The sequence below is a fragment of the Sinocyclocheilus grahami genome, unplaced genomic scaffold (genome assembly GCF_001515645.1).
Source record: "Sinocyclocheilus grahami isolate Dianchi unplaced genomic scaffold, SAMN03320097.WGS_v1.1 scaffold1434.1, whole genome shotgun sequence".
Lineage (NCBI taxonomy): Eukaryota > Metazoa > Chordata > Actinopteri > Cypriniformes > Cyprinidae > Sinocyclocheilus > Sinocyclocheilus grahami.
Window position 1 is genome coordinate 103,067 of NW_015506613.1, and position 22,239 is coordinate 125,305.

At 37.9% G+C, this 22,239-nt stretch overlaps 1 protein-coding gene across 1 annotated transcript in view; it reads left to right on the forward strand.

The window, feature by feature from the left end:
• Positions 1–12,936, forward strand: part of eipr1 (EARP complex and GARP complex interacting protein 1) — a 42,223-nt gene extending 29,287 nt beyond the window's left edge. Inside the window, exons 6-9 of the mRNA XM_016256464.1 lie at positions 4,377–4,544; positions 6,405–6,572; positions 12,268–12,447; positions 12,542–12,936. Coding sequence (XP_016111950.1) covers positions 4,377–4,544; positions 6,405–6,572; positions 12,268–12,442 — 511 coding nt within the window. The 3' untranslated portion in view covers positions 12,443–12,447; positions 12,542–12,936. The remainder of the gene's footprint in view (positions 1–4,376; positions 4,545–6,404; positions 6,573–12,267; positions 12,448–12,541) is intronic.
• The last annotated feature ends 9,303 nt before the right edge of the window (positions 12,937–22,239 follow it).

A 22,239-nucleotide genomic window follows, 5' to 3' on the forward strand; every position in this document is an offset into this window, starting at 1 on the left:
GTGTGTGTACGTGTTTTTGTGACAAATGAGGACATAAATGTGTATAATGACAAAGGTATGACAGGTATTACAAGGAGAAGGTGACTTTTCAGGACATTACTCCATGTCCCCACTTTTCAAAACGCTTATAAATCACACAGAATGGAGTGTATTGAAAATCTGAAATAGCACAAAGTCTCCTGTGAGGGGTAGGTTTAGGGGTAGGGTTGGTGTAGGGCAATAGAATATACGGTCTGTACAGTATAAAAACCATTACACCTATGGGATGTCCCCACTTTTCACAAATGTAAACCTGTGTGTGTGTGTGTGTGTGTGTGTGTGTGTGTGTGTGTGTGAGTGTGTGAGACATCCCTTCTATGTTCTAGACCCTGCTAGACTAATATCATGACATCTTTACTGCAAAAAATGCGAGCCACACACCTCAGTGTTTTTACACCGGACGTCTTCGCAGTGTGTCAAACATCCACAGACTGTCTCCTGAACTTTTAACTTTCCTGCTGTCTACCTAATAACCCGTAGCCTTCAGAAAGTGCCATTTCCTGCAGAGCGTTCAAAAGCTGTTTGAAATCCACATGCTTTTAAACTGTCTTCCTCGTAGACGGAGGCAGACGTCAGGCCTCTAGCCCTTCCGTTCAGCCGTCATGTGCCTGGCTGTTGCCATGGAAACAGAGGTCCGGCTCCGTGAGCGCTGGGGAGCCCGATCCGCTCAGCCACGTCCATTTATCAGCCGGCCTTGCCTCGCTGCAGTGTGGAAACGTGGCTCAGAATGACTTTTTTCGGCCAGGAAAGGGATGCAGATTGGCCCGAGCGTGTCCGCAGGCTTACGGATCAACACAAACTAATCTCTGTCCGATGTTGTGTGGCGGGTGCTCACCCAGGCTTTGCCTGATCGGATCCCAATTTCACATTTACAAGCATGAAGGACTCAGGAGCAGCGCCGCTAACCTCATTTCTTGCTCCATTTCCTTGGCTGGGTCGGTGCTGGCTGTGGCTCAGGACACGTCCCCTGCTCCAGAGAAAGTTTGCAACCCTTCCGTCTGCTAGAGGTCTCCTTTGTCACGTCTGCGTAGTTTGAGAAAGCCAACTAGAGGGCATGCAACAATATCAGCATATATTCTGATCCATTTGTCAAGAGCAACCTATAAAACCCTTTTTTAAGGGGCATTTAGTGTTTAAGGGATAGTCCAGCTAAAATGAAAATTCTGTCATGATTTACTGAACACAAAAGAAGATATTATGAAGAATGTGTAAACAAGCAGCTGGTCCCCATTGACTTCCATAGTCTGAAAAAAAAATACTTTGTAAGTCAATGGGGACAGGAAATGAGTTCCTAAATTTTTCAAAATATCTTCTTTTGTTCTTTGTTTTCATTATGTTGGTACATTTTATAAACTCTATCACAAGACAATTCATGTCATGTATTATGTATTACTCCAAAGGATTTCTTTCTTCATTAAGTCAGACTTATGTAAAAAAAAAAAAAGGTCACACTTTATATTCAGTGGTCTTAACTACTATGTACTAACATTAAATACCTACAAGACTATGGATTTACCGCATAACTACATGTTGTTCTGGACAATTAACACTTTTATTGCTAATATACTGTATCTGCAGTAGGGTTGGGTTTTAATAGTAAGGCTAGGGTTAGGATTATAAGGGTTTTGCAATACAATTAGGGATGAAGTTAACCGTATAACTACTGTATAAATGCAAATAGTTTAAATTTAATTATGGTGACCCTTTTCGATTAGGGAACACATATTCGCTGTGAAGTACTAATAAACTGCCGGTGTGCTAATACTATGCATGCTAATTAATAATGAGTAATAGCAGCTAGTTAACAGTGAATATGTGTTCTGTAGTGTTACCGTAAATACAATGGACCAACATGTGCATAATAAACATATTGCATCAAATGGTTAAGTACAGAGTATGTAAGGCCACCTATTATAGTGTGACTGAAAGTTTGTTTCAACGTGAATTAAATTATCATTTAATTTGTAATGCCGTAATTTTAAGTGAGTGTATGAAGAACTAAATCACTATCATTTTTCTGTAAACGCCACTCAATAGGACATTTGAGTGCACAAAACACCCTTTTAGTCACAAAATTCTGAGAAAGATTTCTCCTTATAGACCTCAGGACTTGTGCTGTTCATGAGTCTCTCATCTGGAGTCTGAGTTAAGTCTCAATTGAGTTTGATTGTCGATTAAGTCAATTTTTCGATTAGCTTTTAAACACGATTTTTGTTCCTGATATAAACCTGTGCACCTCAACTCTTGGCGCTTATTTAACAGTATGATAATCTAAGCCTGCATTTTCAACTTTTGTGTGCAAAATGTATGAGACGGTCAGTGAACAGACTGAGGCTGTGCTGAAAATGTCTGAAAAAATGATAAGATGATGGAATTAAGGCTACAACAACTAATCAAAAGAATCACTAAAAATCAATAATGATGGTCAGCAATAAATGTCATTATGAATTACAACTGCAAGCAGTGTTGAAAGGGCCCTTGCACCCGGGTTCACCACCACCCGGTGGCTTTAGGAAAACATTGAATGGTCAGCAATATGCATTTAAATGGGTAAATATAGGAGGAATACGTCAAAGTCATTGATATGTGCCAATTGACAGATTGCAGACTTTTTTGTAGGTATTGGTGTGTTACATGTGTCTTTGTACATGTACGTGAAACATAGCTCGAGGGACACTTAGTTTAAATTTTATAGATGGCGCTATTGAGACATTTTGCCACACCCACTTCTGAAACCCATATCAGATGTAAATTTTCGCCTCTTCTGGCGTGTGTGCAGTTTCATGAGTTTTCGAGCATGTTTAGGCCCTCAGAAATGCGATTCATTTGGGAGAAGAAGAAGAAGAAACAACTGAGCAATTCCAATAGGGTCCTCGCACCACCAGTGCTCGGGCCCTAATTAGTTGGGTCTGTGTAAAATTAAGGGACCTTCACAAGTAATGAAAACAAAATTTACTTTTATATTAAAATCTTCAATGAATGTCATATACTGTAGTTTCATCTCTGTGTCTTTGATAGATTCTTTATATGTTGTATAGGTTAACTTGTATACTATTATCTGTAAATGTGATGAAATCATAATATCATCATGAGTATTATCATTACTGCTTGGCTGAATTTGAAATAGCATTACTCAACTATTTCTGTCCTATAAACATATAGAAAATGAAAAGTGTTATTTTATGCTATTTTGAATTCAGCTCTTATTTCACTGTTGACAGAAAATGAGAAAACAGTTTGACAAAAGGTTTATTGTCGATCAATAAATGAACCATATTTAATTGAAATCTTACATAGAATAAATTAAATATTTCCTGATTACTGTAATTTACAATTTATGGAGGGAGAACACTGAGCTAGATATAGAATAACAGCATCATAAAATTATCATGAACTAATGAAAAATATTTTTTAAATCGTTTAAAAAAAACAATGGTCCAATTAATCAATTGGCAAAATAATTGTCAGATTGATCGAGTTGCAAACTAGCTGTTAGTTGCATCCCTAGAGAGTGTTGAGAAAGCTGTGGAATAACAACATATTTCACTTATAAAATAAGAAAAAATTTATTTTTTTTATAATTTGACAACTTAAGATTTTGACGAAAGAAATAATTGTCCGATTATTCGATTGAAATAAATAATTGTCCGATTATTCGATTGCCAAAAGAGTAGTTAGTTGCAGCCCTAGATGGCATATTAATGTCCTCTGCTATTGATTTAATATTTCCACTCAATAAAACGAGACTCTCAGTGTTAACATGGCTCTCGAGCGGCTGAGTTTGACTTGTCTTGAATGGAGACTTAATTGAAGCTCCATACACTCTCACATGTCAAATATTTCACTTCCTGTTTTAATGAGATTTTTAATTAGCGTGTTAATTGTCTAATGAGTGTGTGGCAAGATAGCCGGCTAATGGGAGTAGAAAAATCCAGACGTGATGGTGTAGTAATACATCTGGACTGTGTTTAGTCCATACAGATGAGCCTGAGGTCCCCTAAAGCACACACACACACACACACACAGAGCACCTTTACAAGCAAATCCAGCCTGCAGCCTAGGAAGTCATCACCTTGCGAGAGGACGCCAGCAGCCTGTGCTTTATGGCTTGTCACACTTTTACACGTCGCTTGATGGAGGTTTGACCTTCAGACCCAGACGCTCGGGCTGCTTTTGATTCATGAGAAATGCTCTATACTTATCTCTCGCTTTCCCGCTCTGTCTGTTCCTCTCGTTCTCTTCTGTGCTTCTCTCTCCATCACTCTCTCTCAGTTGTTCGTTTGCTTTCTCGTTTGCGTTGGTCTGAGTGTGTGATGTGATGTTTTTGTTGCTCACAGTCAGATCTACTGCATTGAAAGCGCTCATGGGCAGCTGGTGCGAGACTTGGACTTCAACCCCAACAAGCAGTATTACCTGGCCAGCTGCGGTGACGACTGTAAAGTCAAGTTCTGGGATGTGCGTCACATCAACGAGCCCGTCAAGTGTCTGGAGGAGCACTCTCACTGGTCAGACACAGAAATACACTCCAACACACACCAACACTGCACAAGAAATCTGAAAATGTACACTTACACTACAGGTCAAAAACTGAAAGTTGGAATAATAATGTTTTTGAAAGATGTATCTTCTGATTCTTCTTTTTTCATCAAATATATAGTAAAAACATTAAATATATTGTGATATATTATTACACTTTAAAGTAACTATTTTCTATGTGAATATATTTTCAAATATAATTTATTTCTGTGATGTAAAGTTGAATTTTCAGCATCATCTCTCCAGTCTTCAGTGTCACATGATCCTTCAGAAATCATTCTAATATGCTGATTTACTGCTCAATTATTAACAATGGTTCTTTTTGTTATCAATAGAAAACTATTATGGCTGTGTAACATTTCTGTGAAAATTGTAATGCATTCTTTTTTCAGGATCCTCGTTTTAAAAACATCTTTACTTGCCCCAAACATTTGAGTGGTAGTGTATCACAGTTTCCACAAAAATATTCAGCAGCACAACATTCTTCAACATTGAAAATAATGAGAAATGTTTCTTGAGCAGCAACTCAGCATATTATACTGATTTCTGAAGATCATGTGACACTGAAGACTGGAGTGATGATGCTGAAAATACAGCTGCGCGTCACAGAAATACATTACATTTTACAATATATATTTACATAGAAAACAGTTATTTTAAATGGTTGTATTTTATATTATTCTAAATAATATTTCACAATATTACTGTTTTTATTGTAATTTTAATCAAATAAATGCAGCCTTGGAAAGCAGAATAGTCTTCATTCGGAAACATAAAAAACTCTTACCAACCTCAACTTTTTTGAACTGTAGTGTCTTTGTTTGTTTATTAAAAAAATTGTATTACTCACTAAACAGAATTGAATCTGTCAAATAATTAGACTACCTTGTGTCCTGTTCATTATATCAGTGGTAAATGACACCCAGCAGTAGCTTTTTATTAGTTGAAATGCCCGTGTGTGAGATCTCTTTTAATTAGCCGTTAATCCGTCTAATGTGACTTACCTTTGCAGCCACATTTATAATTGTATTTTAGTCAAAGATAATCGTCTTTTCATGAGATTTGAGGCTTGTGTTAGCGCGATCTTTCACATCTGTCTTGAATCCAGCCGCACTCAAAGCCAGCCTTCCTGTGCTATTTTATATGTTATCTTAAATGTAGAAGACAGTATTTTAATTAGTGTGTGTATATCTGTGCTCTTGCATCTTGCTGATGCTATAGTTGTGTGTTGTAGCGCTCCGGGGTGTGTTAGCGTAGCTGGATTTAGCTCACTGCAGATCTATTTCAGTGGAGAAAGAGGAGTGTGTGTGTGATTGCGAGAGAGTATCTGCTCGTAGGTGTGAGTCACTGGATATAATTGCCTCAGAATCACACACACACACACACACACACGTGCGCGCGTGCACGCACCAAGGCATGATAGCATGTCAGCCACAGGATGCTATCTCTTAAAGATAGAGGCGCCGGATCAATCAGAGCCGTTTTGATCCTATTTAGATAGGAAAGAGCCACGACAACAACGTCCCGTACATGATTCTCATTTCTTGTGTTTGCAGCGACAGGGGTTCAGCTGAGCCTCGGGGTGGGAGGTATTAGGGAATATTTTGGGATAGAAGACAGATTAGTTGGGGAGAAGTCTTGACTGAGCTAGATTTGACTGCTGACAGCTGAGTTATCCTCCCACAATCCCTGGCTATGAGGGCTGGGATCCTTTTCTGAGCCGTGCCCGGGGCTTATATAGACGGAGGAAGAGGAAAGAGAAATAAGTCCGGGTGTCGTGGGCGAGGGCAGGAACGCAGGCGTGTGTGACGCTGTGCTGTGTGTTTCAGGGTGTGGAGTGTGAGGTACAATCACTCTCATGACCAGCTGCTGCTCACCGGCAGCAGCGACAGCAGGGTCATCCTGTCCAACATGGTGTCCATCCCCTCCGAGCCATTCGGACACCTGGTAGATGACGACGACCTCAGTGACAACGAGGAGAGCCAACAGGAAGACAAGTACACATTCTGTCTCTCTCACCTTCCACATCAGCTTTTTTTGTGTTCTCAGATTTTCCATATAAATGCAACGAAATACATTTGTTCTCTTCAGCTGAGTTCAGTACAGTTCTGTTCATTTGAATCCCGTTCAGGAAAATACAGAGTTCTGGCATGAAACTCTAGATGGCGCAGTCCGATGGGTCTAACTCAATCTGACCTAATGACGTCATTATCACTTGGCACAGCTGATTGGTTCTCTCCTGTATCGGTAGCCAATGAGCTCGCTGCTCAACATTCAAATATATGATTAGTGCTGTTTTTGAAAGATGTATCTTCTGATTCTTCTTTTTTCATCAAATATATAGTAAAAACATTAAATATATTGTGATATATTATTACACTTTAAAGTAACTATTTTCTATGTGAATATATTTTCAAATATAATTTATTTCTGTGATGTAAAGTTGAATTTTCAGCATCATCTCTCCAGTCTTCAGTGTCACATGATCCTTCAGAAATCATTCTAATATGCTGATTTACTGCTCAATTATTAACAATGGTTCTTTTTGTTATCAATAGAAAACTATTATGGCTGTGTAACATTTCTGTGAAAATTGTAATGCATTCTTTTTTCAGGATCCTCGTTTTAAAAACATCTTTACTTGCCCCAAACATTTGAGTGGTAGTGTATCACAGTTTCCACAAAAATATTCAGCAGCACAACATTCTTCAACATTGAAAATAATGAGAAATGTTTCTTGAGCAGCAACTCAGCATATTATACTGATTTCTGAAGATCATGTGACACTGAAGACTGGAGTGATGATGCTGAAAATACAGCTGCGCGTCACAGAAATACATTACATTTTACAATATATATTTACATAGAAAACAGTTATTTTAAATGGTTGTATTTTATATTATTCTAAATAATATTTCACAATATTACTGCTTTTATTGTAATTTTAATCAAATAAATGCAGCCTTGGAAAGCAGAATAGTCTTCATTCGGAAACATAAAAAACTCTTACCAACCTCAACTTTTTTGAACTGTAGTGTCTTTGTTTGTTTATTAAAAAAATTGTATTACTCACTAAACAGAATTGAATCTGTCAAATAATTAGACTACCTGGTGTCCTGTTCATTATATCAGTGGTAAATGACACCCAGCAGTAGCTTTTTATTAGTTGAAATGCCCGTGTGTGAGATCTCTTTTAATTAGCCGTTAATCCGTCTAATGTGACTTACCTTTGCAGCCACATTTATAATTGTATTTTAGTCAAAGATAATCGTCTTTTCATGAGATTTGAGGCTTGTGTTAGCGCGATCTTTCACATCTGTCTTGAATCCAGCCGCACTCAAAGCCAGCCTTCCTGTGCTATTTTATCTGTGCGTGTCTGGTTTCAACGTGGTTATCTTAAATGTAGAAGACAGTATTTTAATTAGTGTGTGTATATCTGTGCTCTTGCATCTTGCTGATGCTATAGTTGTGTGTTGTAGCGCTCCGGGGTGTGTTAGCGTAGCTGGATTTAGCTCACTGCAGATCTATTTCAGTGGAGAAAGAGGAGTGTGTGTGTGATTGCGAGAGAGTATCTGCTCGTAGGTGTGAGTCACTGGATATAATTGCCTCAGAATCACACACACACACACACACACACACGTGCGCGCGTGCACGCACCAAGGCATGATAGCATGTCAGCCACAGGATGCTATCTCTTAAAGATAGAGGCGCCGGATCAATCAGAGCCGTTTTGATCCTATTTAGATAGGAAAGAGCCACGACAACAACGTCCCGTACATGATTCTCATTTCTTGTGTTTGCAGCGACAGGGGTTCAGCTGAGCCTCGGGGTGGGAGGTATTAGGGAATATTTTGGGATAGAAGACAGATTAGTTGGGGAGAAGTCTTGACTGAGCTAGATTTGACTGCTGACAGCTGAGTTATCCTCCCACAATCCCTGGCTATGAGGGCTGGGATCCTTTTCTGAGCCGTGCCCGGGGCTTATATAGACGGAGGAAGAGGAAAGAGAAATAAGTCCGGGTGTCGTGGGCGAGGGCAGGAACGCAGGCGTGTGTGACGCTGTGCTGTGTGTTTCAGGGTGTGGAGTGTGAGGTACAATCACTCTCATGACCAGCTGCTGCTCACCGGCAGCAGCGACAGCAGGGTCATCCTGTCCAACATGGTGTCCATCTCCTCCGAGCCATTCGGACACCTGGTAGATGACGACGACCTCAGTGACAACGAGGAGAGCCAACAGGAAGACAAGTACACATTCTGTCTCTCTCACCTTCCACATCAGCTTTTTTTGTGTTCTCAGATTTTCCATATAAATGCAACGAAATACATTTGTTCTCTTCAGCTGAGTTCAGTACAGTTCTGTTCATTTGAATCCCGTTCAGGAAAATACAGAGTTCTGGCATGAAACTCTAGATGGCGCAGTCCGATGGGTCTAACTCAATCTGACCTAATGACGTCATTATCACTTGGCACAGCTGATTGGTTCTCTCCTGTATCGGTAGCCAATGAGCTCGCTGCTCAACATTCAAATATATGATTAGTGCTTGCTTTAGCAGTTGCAGCTTGCTTCAGAAACCCTCCACCTTCCCCAGCTCCACCTGTATAGATCTGCTACGAGGTGATTCATGTATGCTATATGGGGGTTATTTCATGTATGTTATATGTGCAGCAGCAGTATTTCTTACATGCTCACAGCAGCATGTTGTGGATGTATTGCAGTAGCAAGTCTTCTCAGTACTCAGCAGCAGCAGCAGCGTAGCAGATCTATTCCACCAAGACCAAATACATTAACATTGTCATGTACATTACCACGCCAATCCCTCCGAGAGTTGTCATGACAGAAATTTAGTTCAGGTCAGTTCGGTTCAGTTAAATTCCACAAAATATATTTATTCTTTTCAAATGAGTTCAGTACAATTCTATTCATTTCCAGGTCAGTAGGATTTAGTTCAGGTTAGGGCTGGGCAATAAAATGTTAATGATTATTATTGCGATATAATTTTCCTCAATAAAGCGATAACAAGAATTTGATAAATGTTCAATATAAAAAAACATAATGAAACAGCGCTACTCATTTGAACCGAGCCAGATGGAGCGTTTATCCACTCAGTTAAAAGTTCAAACGGCAGCGCAGCGCGAGCTCACTAGAGCAGATGCGTTCACTCACTGAAAGTCTCGGTCATGCGACCACTAAACAACACTGTGAGATCTGGTGTGAAGCGCTTGGATTCAGCGAAGAACACAAATAACTTGTGATGTAAACTAGTTTATAGAAATAGCACTGACAAACAGAAGAAACACTGTGCGCAATGATACAGTCAGAAGGCTTTTCAGTCTACAAATCGCCATCATTTACCATGGATTTATTGTAGTAACACTAACTGCACCATAATGTGTGCTTTTAACTGTGGTTATCATGGTCTAAATGTATGCTACTATGGAAGCATACATTTATAGTTAATTTTACTAAAACGCAAACAGTTAGAATAATTAAATAATAAAATTATTAAAGTTGTTCATTTTTATTGTTGTTAAAATCTGCGTCCTAACTCAAGCTACTGTCAAATGTGCATTTCTATGGGAGTCAGGCAACACAAATCTGTTTCATGATTTGAAACATTATCCCTCATTAGAACGTGCAGAAACTAAGAAATTAATGTTTCTATAAATTCATCTATTTAATTGTTTCTATTTATTTTGGTAAGGGAAAATAACTGCAAACGTGTAAAGAATTAAAAAATGTGAAGTGTTTATCATGCTCTGACCATGACGAGTAGTTCTAACTTTCACTTAGGAGCAAAAATCTGCCTTTAAATTTTAATTAAATAGAGATTTGAATTTATCATGACAATTAACAATATAGATGCTATAAAAAGTTTTATCGTGATAATTTTTTGGCCATATCGCCTAGCCCTAGTTCAAGTCAGTTCAGTTCAGTCTAGCTCAGTATTTTTCAGTCCAGTTTGATTAAGTTCTAGGAATCCCTTTTTTCAATAGAATTCATTACAATTCTATTCAATTCTGTTTATTTCAATTAAGTTCAGTACAATTTAAGTCAGGTGAGTTCATTTTCAGTTGAGTTCAGTACCGTTCCATTAAATTCTAATAATTTCAATCCAGTTCAATATAAATTAGATCAGGCCGGTTCCATTCTATCTAGCTCTGTGTTTTTCAGTTCAGTTTGATCCAGTTAAATTATAGGAAATACATTTGTTATTTTCAACTTAGTTCAATGCAATTCTATAAATTTATATTTAATTCAGTCAAGTTCAGTTCAATCTAACTCAGTATTTTTCAGTCCAGTGTGATTCAGTTAAATTCCTCAAAATACATTTATTTTCAGTTATATTCTATTAATTTCAATCCAGTTCAGTATAGTTTAGTTCAGATAAATTTACTCTAGCCCAGTATTGTTCTTTTTAATTAAGTTTAGTACAATTCTGTTCATTTCAGCCCAGTTCAGTACAATTAGGCCAGGTCAGTTTAGCTTAGTGTTTGTTGATCAGTTCAGTTTGATTCAGTTAAATTCCACAAAATATATTTTATTTTTAATTGATTTCAGTCCAATTCTCTTTCATTTCAATCCAGTTCAGTACAATTAGGCCAGGTCAGTTTAGCTTAGTGTTTGTTGATCAGTTCAGTTTGATTCAGTTAAATTCCACAAAATATATTTTATTTTTAATTGATTTCAGTCCAATTCTCTTTCATTTCAATCCAGTTCAGTACAATTTATTTCAGGTCGGTTATTTTTCAGTTGAGTTCAGATACCGTTCTATTAAATTCTTATAATGTCAATCCAGTTCAGTATAGTTTAGATCAGGTAAGTTCAGTTTAGTCTAGCTCTGTTAAATTCCACAAATAACAAATGTATTTTAGTTTAGTTCAATACAATTCTATTCATTTCCATTCATTTCAGTCCAGTTCAGTACAATTAAGGTCAGTTTAGCTTAGTGTTTTTTGATCAGTTCAGTTTGATTCAGTTAAATTCCACAAAATATATTTTATTTTTAATTGATTTCAGTCCAATTCTCTTTCATTTCAATCCAGTTCAGTACAATTTATTTCAGGTCGGTTATTTTTCAGTTTAGTTCAGATACCGTTCTATTAAATTCTTATAATGTCAATCCAGTTCAGTTTAGTCTAGCTCTGTTAAATTCCACAAAAAGAACAAATGTGTTTTAGTTTAGTTCAATACAATTCTATAAATTTCCAGTAATTTCAGTCCAGTTCAGTACAATTTAGTTGAGGTCAGTTCAGTTCAATCAAGCTCTGTATTTTTTGCTCTAGTTTGATTCAGTTAAATTTCACAAAACACATTTGTTATTTTCAGTTGAGTTCAGCACTATTCAATTCTATTCATTTTAGTCCAGTTCAGTATAGTTTAGATCAGATCAGTTCAGTTCAACCAACTGTAGCTCAGTGTTTTTCAGTCCAGTTTGATTCAGCTTTGATTCCACGAAATACATTTGTTCTTTTTTTCAGTTGTGTTCAGTACAATTCAATGCAATTTCAGTTCAGTGAGATAAAATGAAATGTATGTTTAAAATATATTCAATTTCATGGAATTTAATGCTATTCAGTACATGTCAGTTCAGTTGAGGTTTGATTCCGTTGCATTCAGTTTGTGTGCCACATTACTTGTATACAGTTATATATTGCTAGCATCACTTACTCTGCTCATGCATGTTGTGTGAAGGGGGAAAGAGCCCCTGCAGGACAGCATCATTGCCACATATGAGGAGCACGAGGACAGCGTGTATGCGGTGGAGTGGTCTGCTGCAGACCCCTGGCTGTTCGCCTCCCTCAGCTATGACGGCCGGCTGGTGATTAACAGAGTCCCTCGAGCCCTCAAATACCGGATCCTACTGTAGAGGAGGTGAGCATCAAAATGATGGAAAATGGGGACACTAATGATACTATTCAATAATGAGTAATGTGTAAAAAATAACAGTTGGTCTCTCTTTTTCCAGGATGAACTCACATTCCCAGCTTCTGCAGACGTGGATGAGTGAAATCCTGCTTTGACTTCATACGGGACTGTTTGAGTAAACTCTATCGCATTAAACGTCTGCAGCAGCTGAGCTGTTACTCGTCACTGTATTTGTGTGGTGATTTCCCAACACCTGATGATTTATTGAGCTGGTCTGCCGTTCATCAGCACCCGCGTTAGTTAATATGAACGCAGATATCGGTGTTCTTGTGTTTTTGCGTGTTCTGTTTGGTGCTGTGGGAAATCAGAACCCTGAAGATTAATTATGATTATGTGTCTTATCACAAAAGCAATGCTCTGTGGAGCTGTCAGAGAAAGCCTAATTACCCCTGTATGTTTCCCATAAAACAGCTTTAATTAAAGAGCAAGATTTGATGTCCTTCTCTCCTTATCTGGCTCTCCTCTCCTCCGTCTGTAATTGCGAGGCAAGTGTTTGTTAAAGCACCTCCAGTGACAGCCTGTTTTAATTGCAGCTTGACTCTCCACATCTCGGGCTGCCAAGGGACGGCCGCGGTCCGATCCGTCAATACCAGGGCCGGCGGAATGAGTCTCTGAATGCATAATGTCTCGAGTGGTGCCTCGGATTCTTTACGTACGCCGTCTGTTGTCAGTGATGCGGGGAGGTTAAATGCGTTTGGAGTTTAGGGATTTTAACCCTCCGTGGTCTGTCACAAGCCCTGCTGCCCCTGCTCTTCTGTGGACGTGCCGGTTGTGTGTGCGCATGGAGAGATACGACTGCGTCTCCACAATGTGTCTCCATGAAAGGTGGTATTCACTTATGAAAGTTCCTATTTAGAAATCCCAATAGAGCATAACAGTCTCGTTCTGGTTGTAAAATCCCATTCATTACAACATTCAGAAAAATTAACATCTCTCAACACAGACCCACTATGAACTCTGAGAACATTCAGTGATGGCATACTGTAAAGTACGCATCTGCATTTCTAAAGTGAAGATTTTCCGGTGAAGGACTACACTACCCATAATCCTGAAGAAAGATCCACCAATCAGAGAAGCCGCTTTTACTGTGGAAACGAGAAATGAGCTCAACAGCGACCATTCACTGCTTTGAAACTGTGTAACATTGCAGATGGTCAAGTTGGTCTTAATGCATTCAAAAACTGTCAGCTGTGGTTGTTAGAAATTCACCATAAAAACACAGATAGTGTACCATTCATTACAACATTCAGAAAAATTAACATCTCTCAACACAGACCCACTATGAACTAAGAACATTCAGTGATGGCATACTGTAAAGTACGCATCTGCATTTCTAAAGTGAAGATTTTCCGGTGAAGGACTACACTACCCATAATCCTGAAGAAAGATCCACCAATCAGAGAAGCCGCTTTTACTGTGGAAACGAGAAATGAGCTCAACAGCGACCATTCACTGCTTTGAAACTGTGTAACATTGCAGATGGTCAAGTTGGTCTTAATGCATTCAAAAACTGTCAGCTGTGGTTGTTAGAAATTCACCATAAAAACACAGATAGTGTTTCAGGTATTACAGGATTGCCTGTATATTTCACATCTCATAACCATATATAACACATAGGCACTAATATGCCATCCTGTAATTTGAAGATATGCTTTAATGTTAATATACCAAAATATGTTTTTTTTATTTTACATTAAATTGTACTTGATAACCGCCATAATGTGGTAAAGTGGGAAGCTCAAAGGAGTTCATTGTAAGTAGCTGTCCATAAAAATGGCCAATATGCATATTAATACATATAAAGGTCCATAAACAACACAAAATAAATCTGAATTTCATGTGTAAAATTACATATAGGGTGATGTTACACCATTTAACATTTTTCACAGTATATAGTAAGGTAACTTATAGTAACACAGTTAACAGTTTTTGGTAAACATTACAAAAAAAAAAAAAACTTAAGCTATGACTTTAAGTCGATGTTTTTTTTGTTTTTTTTTTTAGTTCATTTTTCAAATGACATTGAAGTGAGAGTCCATCAAAAAAATACTCACCCTCACGCCATTCCAAATGTACATTATATGACTTCTTTCTTCAGATGTACATAAATGAAGATTTAAAATAGTAATAATCCATCTCTGTGACTTCATATAATGAATATGAATGGGTGCCCAGATGTTGATGCTCTAAAAAGCACATACAGCCATCCTGACAATAAGCCATACGACCCCACTGGATGAATCAGTGCTATCTGAAACAATACAATAGGAGTGTAGAAGAAAAATACAAATATTGTAAACTTTTTAAACTATAAACCAGCCAACTTCCCCAAATAAGTGAGAAAAATACTTCAGAACTAAAGTTGCTGAAAGAGTATAGTCACTGTTAGACTGAAGCATACTGTAGCACAGACATCTGTACAGTAACGCAGCAGACTGCGTCAGGTCACCGCTTAATGTCGTTCATCTGTGTGTTATAGCTCTGTGATATGATTTGATTGCTGTCTCTGTCCGATCGGAGTGCTCTCATGTGTCTCCAGTGGTGTATATTTGTATCTGTCATATTTAAATACTGTTAAATCTATTGAATACATTCAATATTAAAACCACGGGGTCACTGCTGTGCAGTTCCCAGAGGGCCCAGCCAAAATTTGATTCAGCTGCTCGCAAATGAAATTAGATTTCATTTAATAATTTATTTCTGTCTCTTGTGGCCCTCGGAGAGCCCAGGTGATGATTACCTTCACAAGAGCTCTGATTAGCATTCAGAAATAAACCCCAGCAAATAAAAGGAACGTCCAAACGGAGGGAACGACGGGAGGAATGGCTGGGAATGAGTAATCGGAGGCTATTGGGATGGCCCTGGGAATATTTCTGAACTCCGTGTTTCTCTATTTGTGGAATCCTCATGGGGAAGATTCTTTCATATGACTCGCTGCGTGGCTGCTGCTCTCAGCTTACGTCTCTTTTTCAGATTATTTGCATTTCAAAAGCATAATGTTTTTGAATCCATTGCACTAGTTGACTAGTGTCCTGCTGTGTTTGGATAATGGATGGCATTTTCCTGATAAAGGCTATTCCAAGTTCCACAACTGCACTAATGTTCAAAGGTTTGGGGTCAGTGAGTCTCTTCTGCTCACCAAGGCTGCATTTATTTGATCAAAAATACAATAAAAACTAATATTTTGAAATATTATTGCTATTTAAAAAAGCTGTTTTCTATGTGCATATATAGTAAAATGTAATTTATTTCTGTGATGCGCTGGGCCTCTTCATTTGGAACTGACAGACATTTTTAGTTTTTTGCTTCATAAGAATGGGATGACACTTTTGTCACATTAGCTATGTGAACTGAACACACACAAATCATGAACATGATTCTGATATGCTAAAGGGTCAAAAAAATAAATAAAAGTAACACTTGGTACCTTTGCGGTCAAGAATGACAGTGGAAAAATGGCTCATAAAAATGTATGAATATTGCATATTGTCATAAAATTTCAAACGAATCCCCTGAAAATTTGAAATAATAATGCAATAATAATAATAATAATAATAAATCAAGGCTTTGGTCACTTTTGACTGCAAGGGTACCAAGTGTGACCCAAAAATGAAGGGGCCCAGAGGATTAAATAAAGCAATAGTTCCCAACCTAATGCACATCAGTTGCCTTTAATTGTGTTGGACTAGAGCTAAAAAGCATTGTGTTTTTGTCATCAAGTGAAAAAGAGAAATAAAAGCCCAGTGCATTCATTTTTCAGACTAATTGACTTCATGAAAGGTTTTGAGCTCATAAGCAGCATCTTCCAGCTGGACTTGACAATTAGCATAAAAAATGCACTTTGGTTTGGCCATTGTGACAACGGGCAAAAATATAACACACCACATGCTTTGTCTTACATGAACTTGCAAAGTCTGATCTGTATGCACCCTAGCCAACACACTGAACATATAATTGGTTGTGGAATGGCGTAATTGCATTCATTTCTCATGTCCGTTGTCTCCAGCGATATGGCCTCTGAGGAGTGAGTTAGATGGAGCTCTTCTTCTAGAGAGTTCTGGTCAGTCATTGATCGCTTTCAAACAGGAGCCGTTTCTCTCCTAGCAGTGATCCCATGCCTCTGCAGTGACATTCCTCATCAGTCCAGTGTGGTCAAGGGTCTAATGAATATACTGCAGAAGAGAGTTGAGGCTTTTCTCTTTGGTCTGTCTGTGTTGATGGTACAGTATGTTCAGCCATTACACCGCATAGAGATCGCTGCACATATTATGTATGTCACTGGTAAATATAGAGCAAAAATCCGAGCTACAGTAAAAAGAGAGTCGGTGGATTTTCCGCATCTAGCAAGACTGAGCTTTTGGGTCATCTGTCTATTACTTCCATTTAAGTTGTTTATTGTGTTTGATCTGGTTTTGAGGACGACACACTTGACATTGCTGGAGGATCTTACCCTTATTGCTGGAGGATATGAGCATCTTTAGAGAGCGTCACGTGTTTGCTGAGAGCGTCTTCAGACTGTGCAGAAAGCCTGTATATGGAGATGGTTTGGGCGTGTTTTATGAAAATGACTAACCTGAGGCATGTGGTTGCTCGTTTAGAATATTATCAATTCATTAACATTAAAACGAGGTTAAAAACAAATTTGTGCGCGTATACACTGATTTTTTAAAAATGGAAATGATTCTTCTGTATGAAAAATCCATATATACACTGAACAAAATTATAAACGCAACACTTTTGTTTTTGCCCCCATTTTTCATGAGCTGAACTCAAAGATCTAAGACTTTTTCTATGTACACAAAAGGCCTATTTCTCTGTATCTCTCAAATATTGTTCACAAATCTGTGTTTTATTTCAAATTTTATTGTGGCCAGCCTAAGGCACACCTGTGCAATAATCATGCTGTCTAATCAGCATCTTGATATGCCACACCTGTGAGGTGGATGGATTATCTCGGCAAAGGAGAAGTGCTCACTAACACAGATTTAGACAGATTTGTGAACAATATTTGAGAGATACAGAGAAATAGGCCTTTTGTGTACATAGAAAAAGTCTTAGATCTTTGAGTTCAGCTCATGAAAAATGGGGGCAAAAACTAAAATGTTGCGTTTATAATTTTGTTCAGTGTATTTATAATAGTGAACGAGACCCAATGTCTTTATTTATAACCTATACATTGACATGAATTTGTGCATAAAATCCGCTCACAAACGCTTTCATAAACACATCTTAAAATCTTAAATTCAGACAAGAATGTATTCTAAATTTAGAACTGGAACCAACATGTTTCCTGATGGCCTTATAAACATCTATACCGTACGGTACTTAGTAGCATTTTATTACATTTATTACCAGTATTTATGTACTATTATTTCCAGCAGTGCACACATTATTGCAGTTCTTATGAAATATCACTACTGTATATTGCAGTATGTGACTGGCTGATTCAATGTTGCCCGTGCACAGATCTTCTGCAGTAGTCAGAGCCATTGGCTTTATCACTGCACACACAATTATTTGGTCAAGAAGCTCAAGTTTGTGGATCCATTTAATGATCATTTTGCTCCCATGCAAGTTTTGCTTCACATTTGCTCTCGCTTGCATTTTAAGTCATTATTGCCGTTTTATGCACAGTGATTATTAGAATGTGTTTTCATGTTGTTGTTGTTATTACCGAAAAGCATCTTGGTGATGCAAATGTAATTGAACACTCTAATTATTCACGCACATCTCCAGCCTGAGCACTGAGCAGTGTATGAATATTCCTCCCACACTCTCACAGCGGAGCAGAGAGGAGTTATTTCAGGGAGCGTGGCGCTAGACCGTTTCCCAGCGGTGTTCGCCACCCCTCCTTCCTCAGGAGGAGAAAATATCCGTCTCTCTTCTCTCACTAGTTTATTACCTCCAACTAAGCCACTGGATCCATGATTTGAGAATTAGTAAGCCTGCTTTGCAGGCTGAAGCTGCTTTATCTGCTGTGTGTGTGTGCTATAGTAAGAATGTGTGCTGTTTCTCATTCCTGTGTGGAGGAGGAAGAAGTGACCTACATAGCCGCCACCTCAGTGTTTGAGAGCATTCAGAAGAGCATGGAAGAACAACACGACTGCTCTCCAAAAATGATACGATGTAATGCGGTTTAGCGGCAGGGTGGCGCTGTGAGAAACAAAGGCTGAAGCTGATAGAATGCTTCTCGGGTTGTTTCTGTTATTGTGCCTTTGTCAGGTAATGTTGAGAGATATTTGATTAATTGGTGAGAAAATTAATGCGGGTTGTTGGATTTCCTGCATGTATGGTTGGGTGATCATTACAAACGTTAGAGATACTGGCGCTCATGATCACAAATGACACCGCCATTTAGAAGTATCTGCAGATGCAGATGGATGTCTTTAGAGTCTCACAGCATGAGCAGTGCATTTTCAAACACCATTTCAAGTTAAAAAATACCTTTTAGTATGAAACCCCCGCATTCTGTGTTGCAGCTTCTAGCTGTTTTTATTTAAAGATGTGCAGCAAAACCAATGATCACATCTGTATCTATAGCAATGACAAAATTATTTGGATAAGTGTTATTTTGGTATCACTGATATACTATTATAGTTAGTGTTAATATTTCAAATTAGATTTTATCTTTTAGATTTTATTATTTTATTTAATGCTACATTTTAGTTATTTTATTAACCTCAAAAGAAAATATTGCCTTGACAACTAGCTGAAAAAAATAAAGAATATTTTTTTCCCCGTTTATTTTTAATAAGAATTTTTTCCTTACAGTTGTAGTTTTTCAGTTTTATTTATTGATTAATAACCCTAATTTAGATAAAACTGGATGTCAGTTTGCCGAAATCAGTGTTGTCCCCAACACTCTTTCAAGTCATTATAACTTCGGTAAGTAATGTACCCGCCATTACGTTAGCAAAAATTCAGCAAATTGTCTGTTATTGATAATTGAGTGTAGCGTCTGGACCAATCCAACACACTATATATTCTCTTTTAGCGATGCATGAAGCACGGCTCACACTGAAGTCAAAGCAAGCAGCTCCCTGTTGGTCAGTGTGGAGACTCAACTTGAAAATGAGTGAAATCTGCATGGGATTCCCATGGGAATGACTGGATTTTGCCAGCAAAATTTGGCTAAACGACTGTAAATGTGACCTCGGCTTTAAAAACTGGCCGAAATAAGGCAGCATAATTATGCAGTATAGTTTCTGCTGCTGTCCAGCAGTCTGGTTAACAGTTAATAAAAGGGTCGCATCCCTGCAAAACCTCTGAGACTCTGCCAGCTCTCAAAGCAATCCCATAAACACAGCAAGGGCACTCGTCTAATCCGGTGTGTCCTAAACAACAGCCTGCTTTCCATAAATTCAGCGTCTCTTCATCCCTGTGAATGCATCTGCATATTGTTGGCTTTTCTATACGAACGTGAGCCGCATTTAGCACTTGGCATCAGTTTGCCGTGGATTAATAGGACTCAAGTTTTATGACGGGTTCTATCGGGTAAATGAGCTTAGAGCTAAGCTACCTGAATAGGATTCATATGAATTTTAATAGGAGATCCGTTAGTATGTGAAATGAAGGCAGGATAATGTATGCCGCGCACAAGCTACCAAAACCACCAGAGTCATTGTGTTAATTCCTCATAATAAACAGGAAATCATGTAATATTCATGCGAATGTTTGTGGGTGAAAGCCATTCGTATTTCTCTCCCAACCATGCACTTTGAAGCGAGAGGCTTGATGGAATCATTTTTCCGAACTTCGACATGAACAGTACTGTCTCGCTTTATGTTTTTGCATCAGTAGCAAATGTGTAACGGCTCTGTAAATGGCTTTGGGACATCAGAGAAAAAATCTCAGTCAAATAACACTCACATCACTCTGAAAAGACACTTTTGTGACACTGAACTCAATCATGCACATCTGAAAGACATTAGGCCTACTTGTGTATATATACTGTATATATATATATAGCAGATTCCATCTGAGATATTTCTGTTTATTGGCATGTCAAACCAGGGTGAACATATCCATCTGGCCTCAGAGACGATGTGTATGTTCTTAAACGTATTGCTTTATGAAGTGCTGTAAAGCTAATGGCTGGCATTAGAGTGTAATTTAAAGAAAGAGTTAAGATGCAGTGAAAGAGTGATGTGGTCTCAAGTCCCAAACACATGGAAGTTGAAGTGTGAGACTCTTGAATTGAGTGAAGCAACCACAAAGCAATGCATTAACAATCAACAACTATTTATTTTGATAACATATCTATAAAAAAAACTGACAAATATGCCAGAAGAGCTTCCTTTTGTTTAGCAAATACTTAATAAATACTCACTGACCAGTTTGTGTAACAATAAATGTAAATAAATTAGTGCTGTCAAATGATTAATCGCAATCACATTAAAAAAAAGGTTGTTTTAGTTTTAGTTTTTTTTTTAAACATAATATATGGGTGTACTGTGTATATTATATAAATACTACTGCTAAACAATAAATGTAAATAAATTAGTGCTGTCAAATGATTAATCGCAATCACATAAAAAAAAGGTTGTTTTAGTTTTAGTTTTTTTTTTAAACATAATATATGGGTGTACTGTGTATATTATATAAATACTACTGCTGTCAAACAATTAATTGTGATTAATCACATCCAAAATAAAAGTTTGTTTACATAATATACGTGTGTATACTGTGTACACTTATATATATAAATAAATACACACACAGTATATATTTTGAAAATATTTCCATGTATATATTTATATTCATATAATTGATATTATATATAAAAACTTAAAATGTCTTAAATATATGCATGTGTATATATATATATATATAGACACATAATAAATATACACAGTACACACACACTTTATGCAAACAAAAACTTATTTTGGATGCGATTAATCGCAATTATATATATATACACACACACTGTATATACAGTACACACACATTTTAGAAAAAAAATATGTTTATAATATAAATTGTATACACACACACACGTAAATATTTTCAAATTATATACTGTATGTGTGTGTATTGTAAGCCCTTGAACAATATTTGGTGAGATTAGCTCAAGTTGTCCACATAGATAATGCACCAGGCAGATATTTGGTGGAACAGAACTTAATTCTCTTTATTTCTCAATAAGGTGAGGGAGAGGGGATGGGGAAAACTGTAACTAAAGCCTTTCTTCCTTCTGTAGTTGGTTCTTGGGGCAGCAGATCAATCTCTCTGAAGGGAAGACAGAAGAGATGGAGGGTTAGTTAAAAGTGTTCAGGCTACTCACGACCCCACTGAGCTTCCGTCCTTAAGAACTTGTCCTGTCCTTGGGTTTAGGGCGATCCAGCATTCAGCATCTGCTCATCTCCCTGGCTGAGACCCTACTGAGGCCTCTCGGTTCCCTTTTATGTGGTGGTGGTTGATTGTTCCTAACAGCCTGCAGCTGAGGCTCCCTGTTAGAGGGGAAAAGTGAACACCTGTGTTGGAGCTATCCCTGGTCCTGAACCCTCTTACTGAGTGGCCCAGCCTTTGTTGCTTCCTCTGATGGGGCTCTCCATGGAGCTGAAGGTGTTCAGTCTGCTTTGTGGGGGACCATACCTCTTTCTGGCCACCACATTTTGTATAAATGTTTCCAATAGTTGCTGCAAACCATTTACAAGTTCACTGTTAGTTTCACAGGTTCAGTGTTGCTAAAGTGTTTATTTCAGTGATTTGATGTGAAGCAGGGCTCCTCATCTA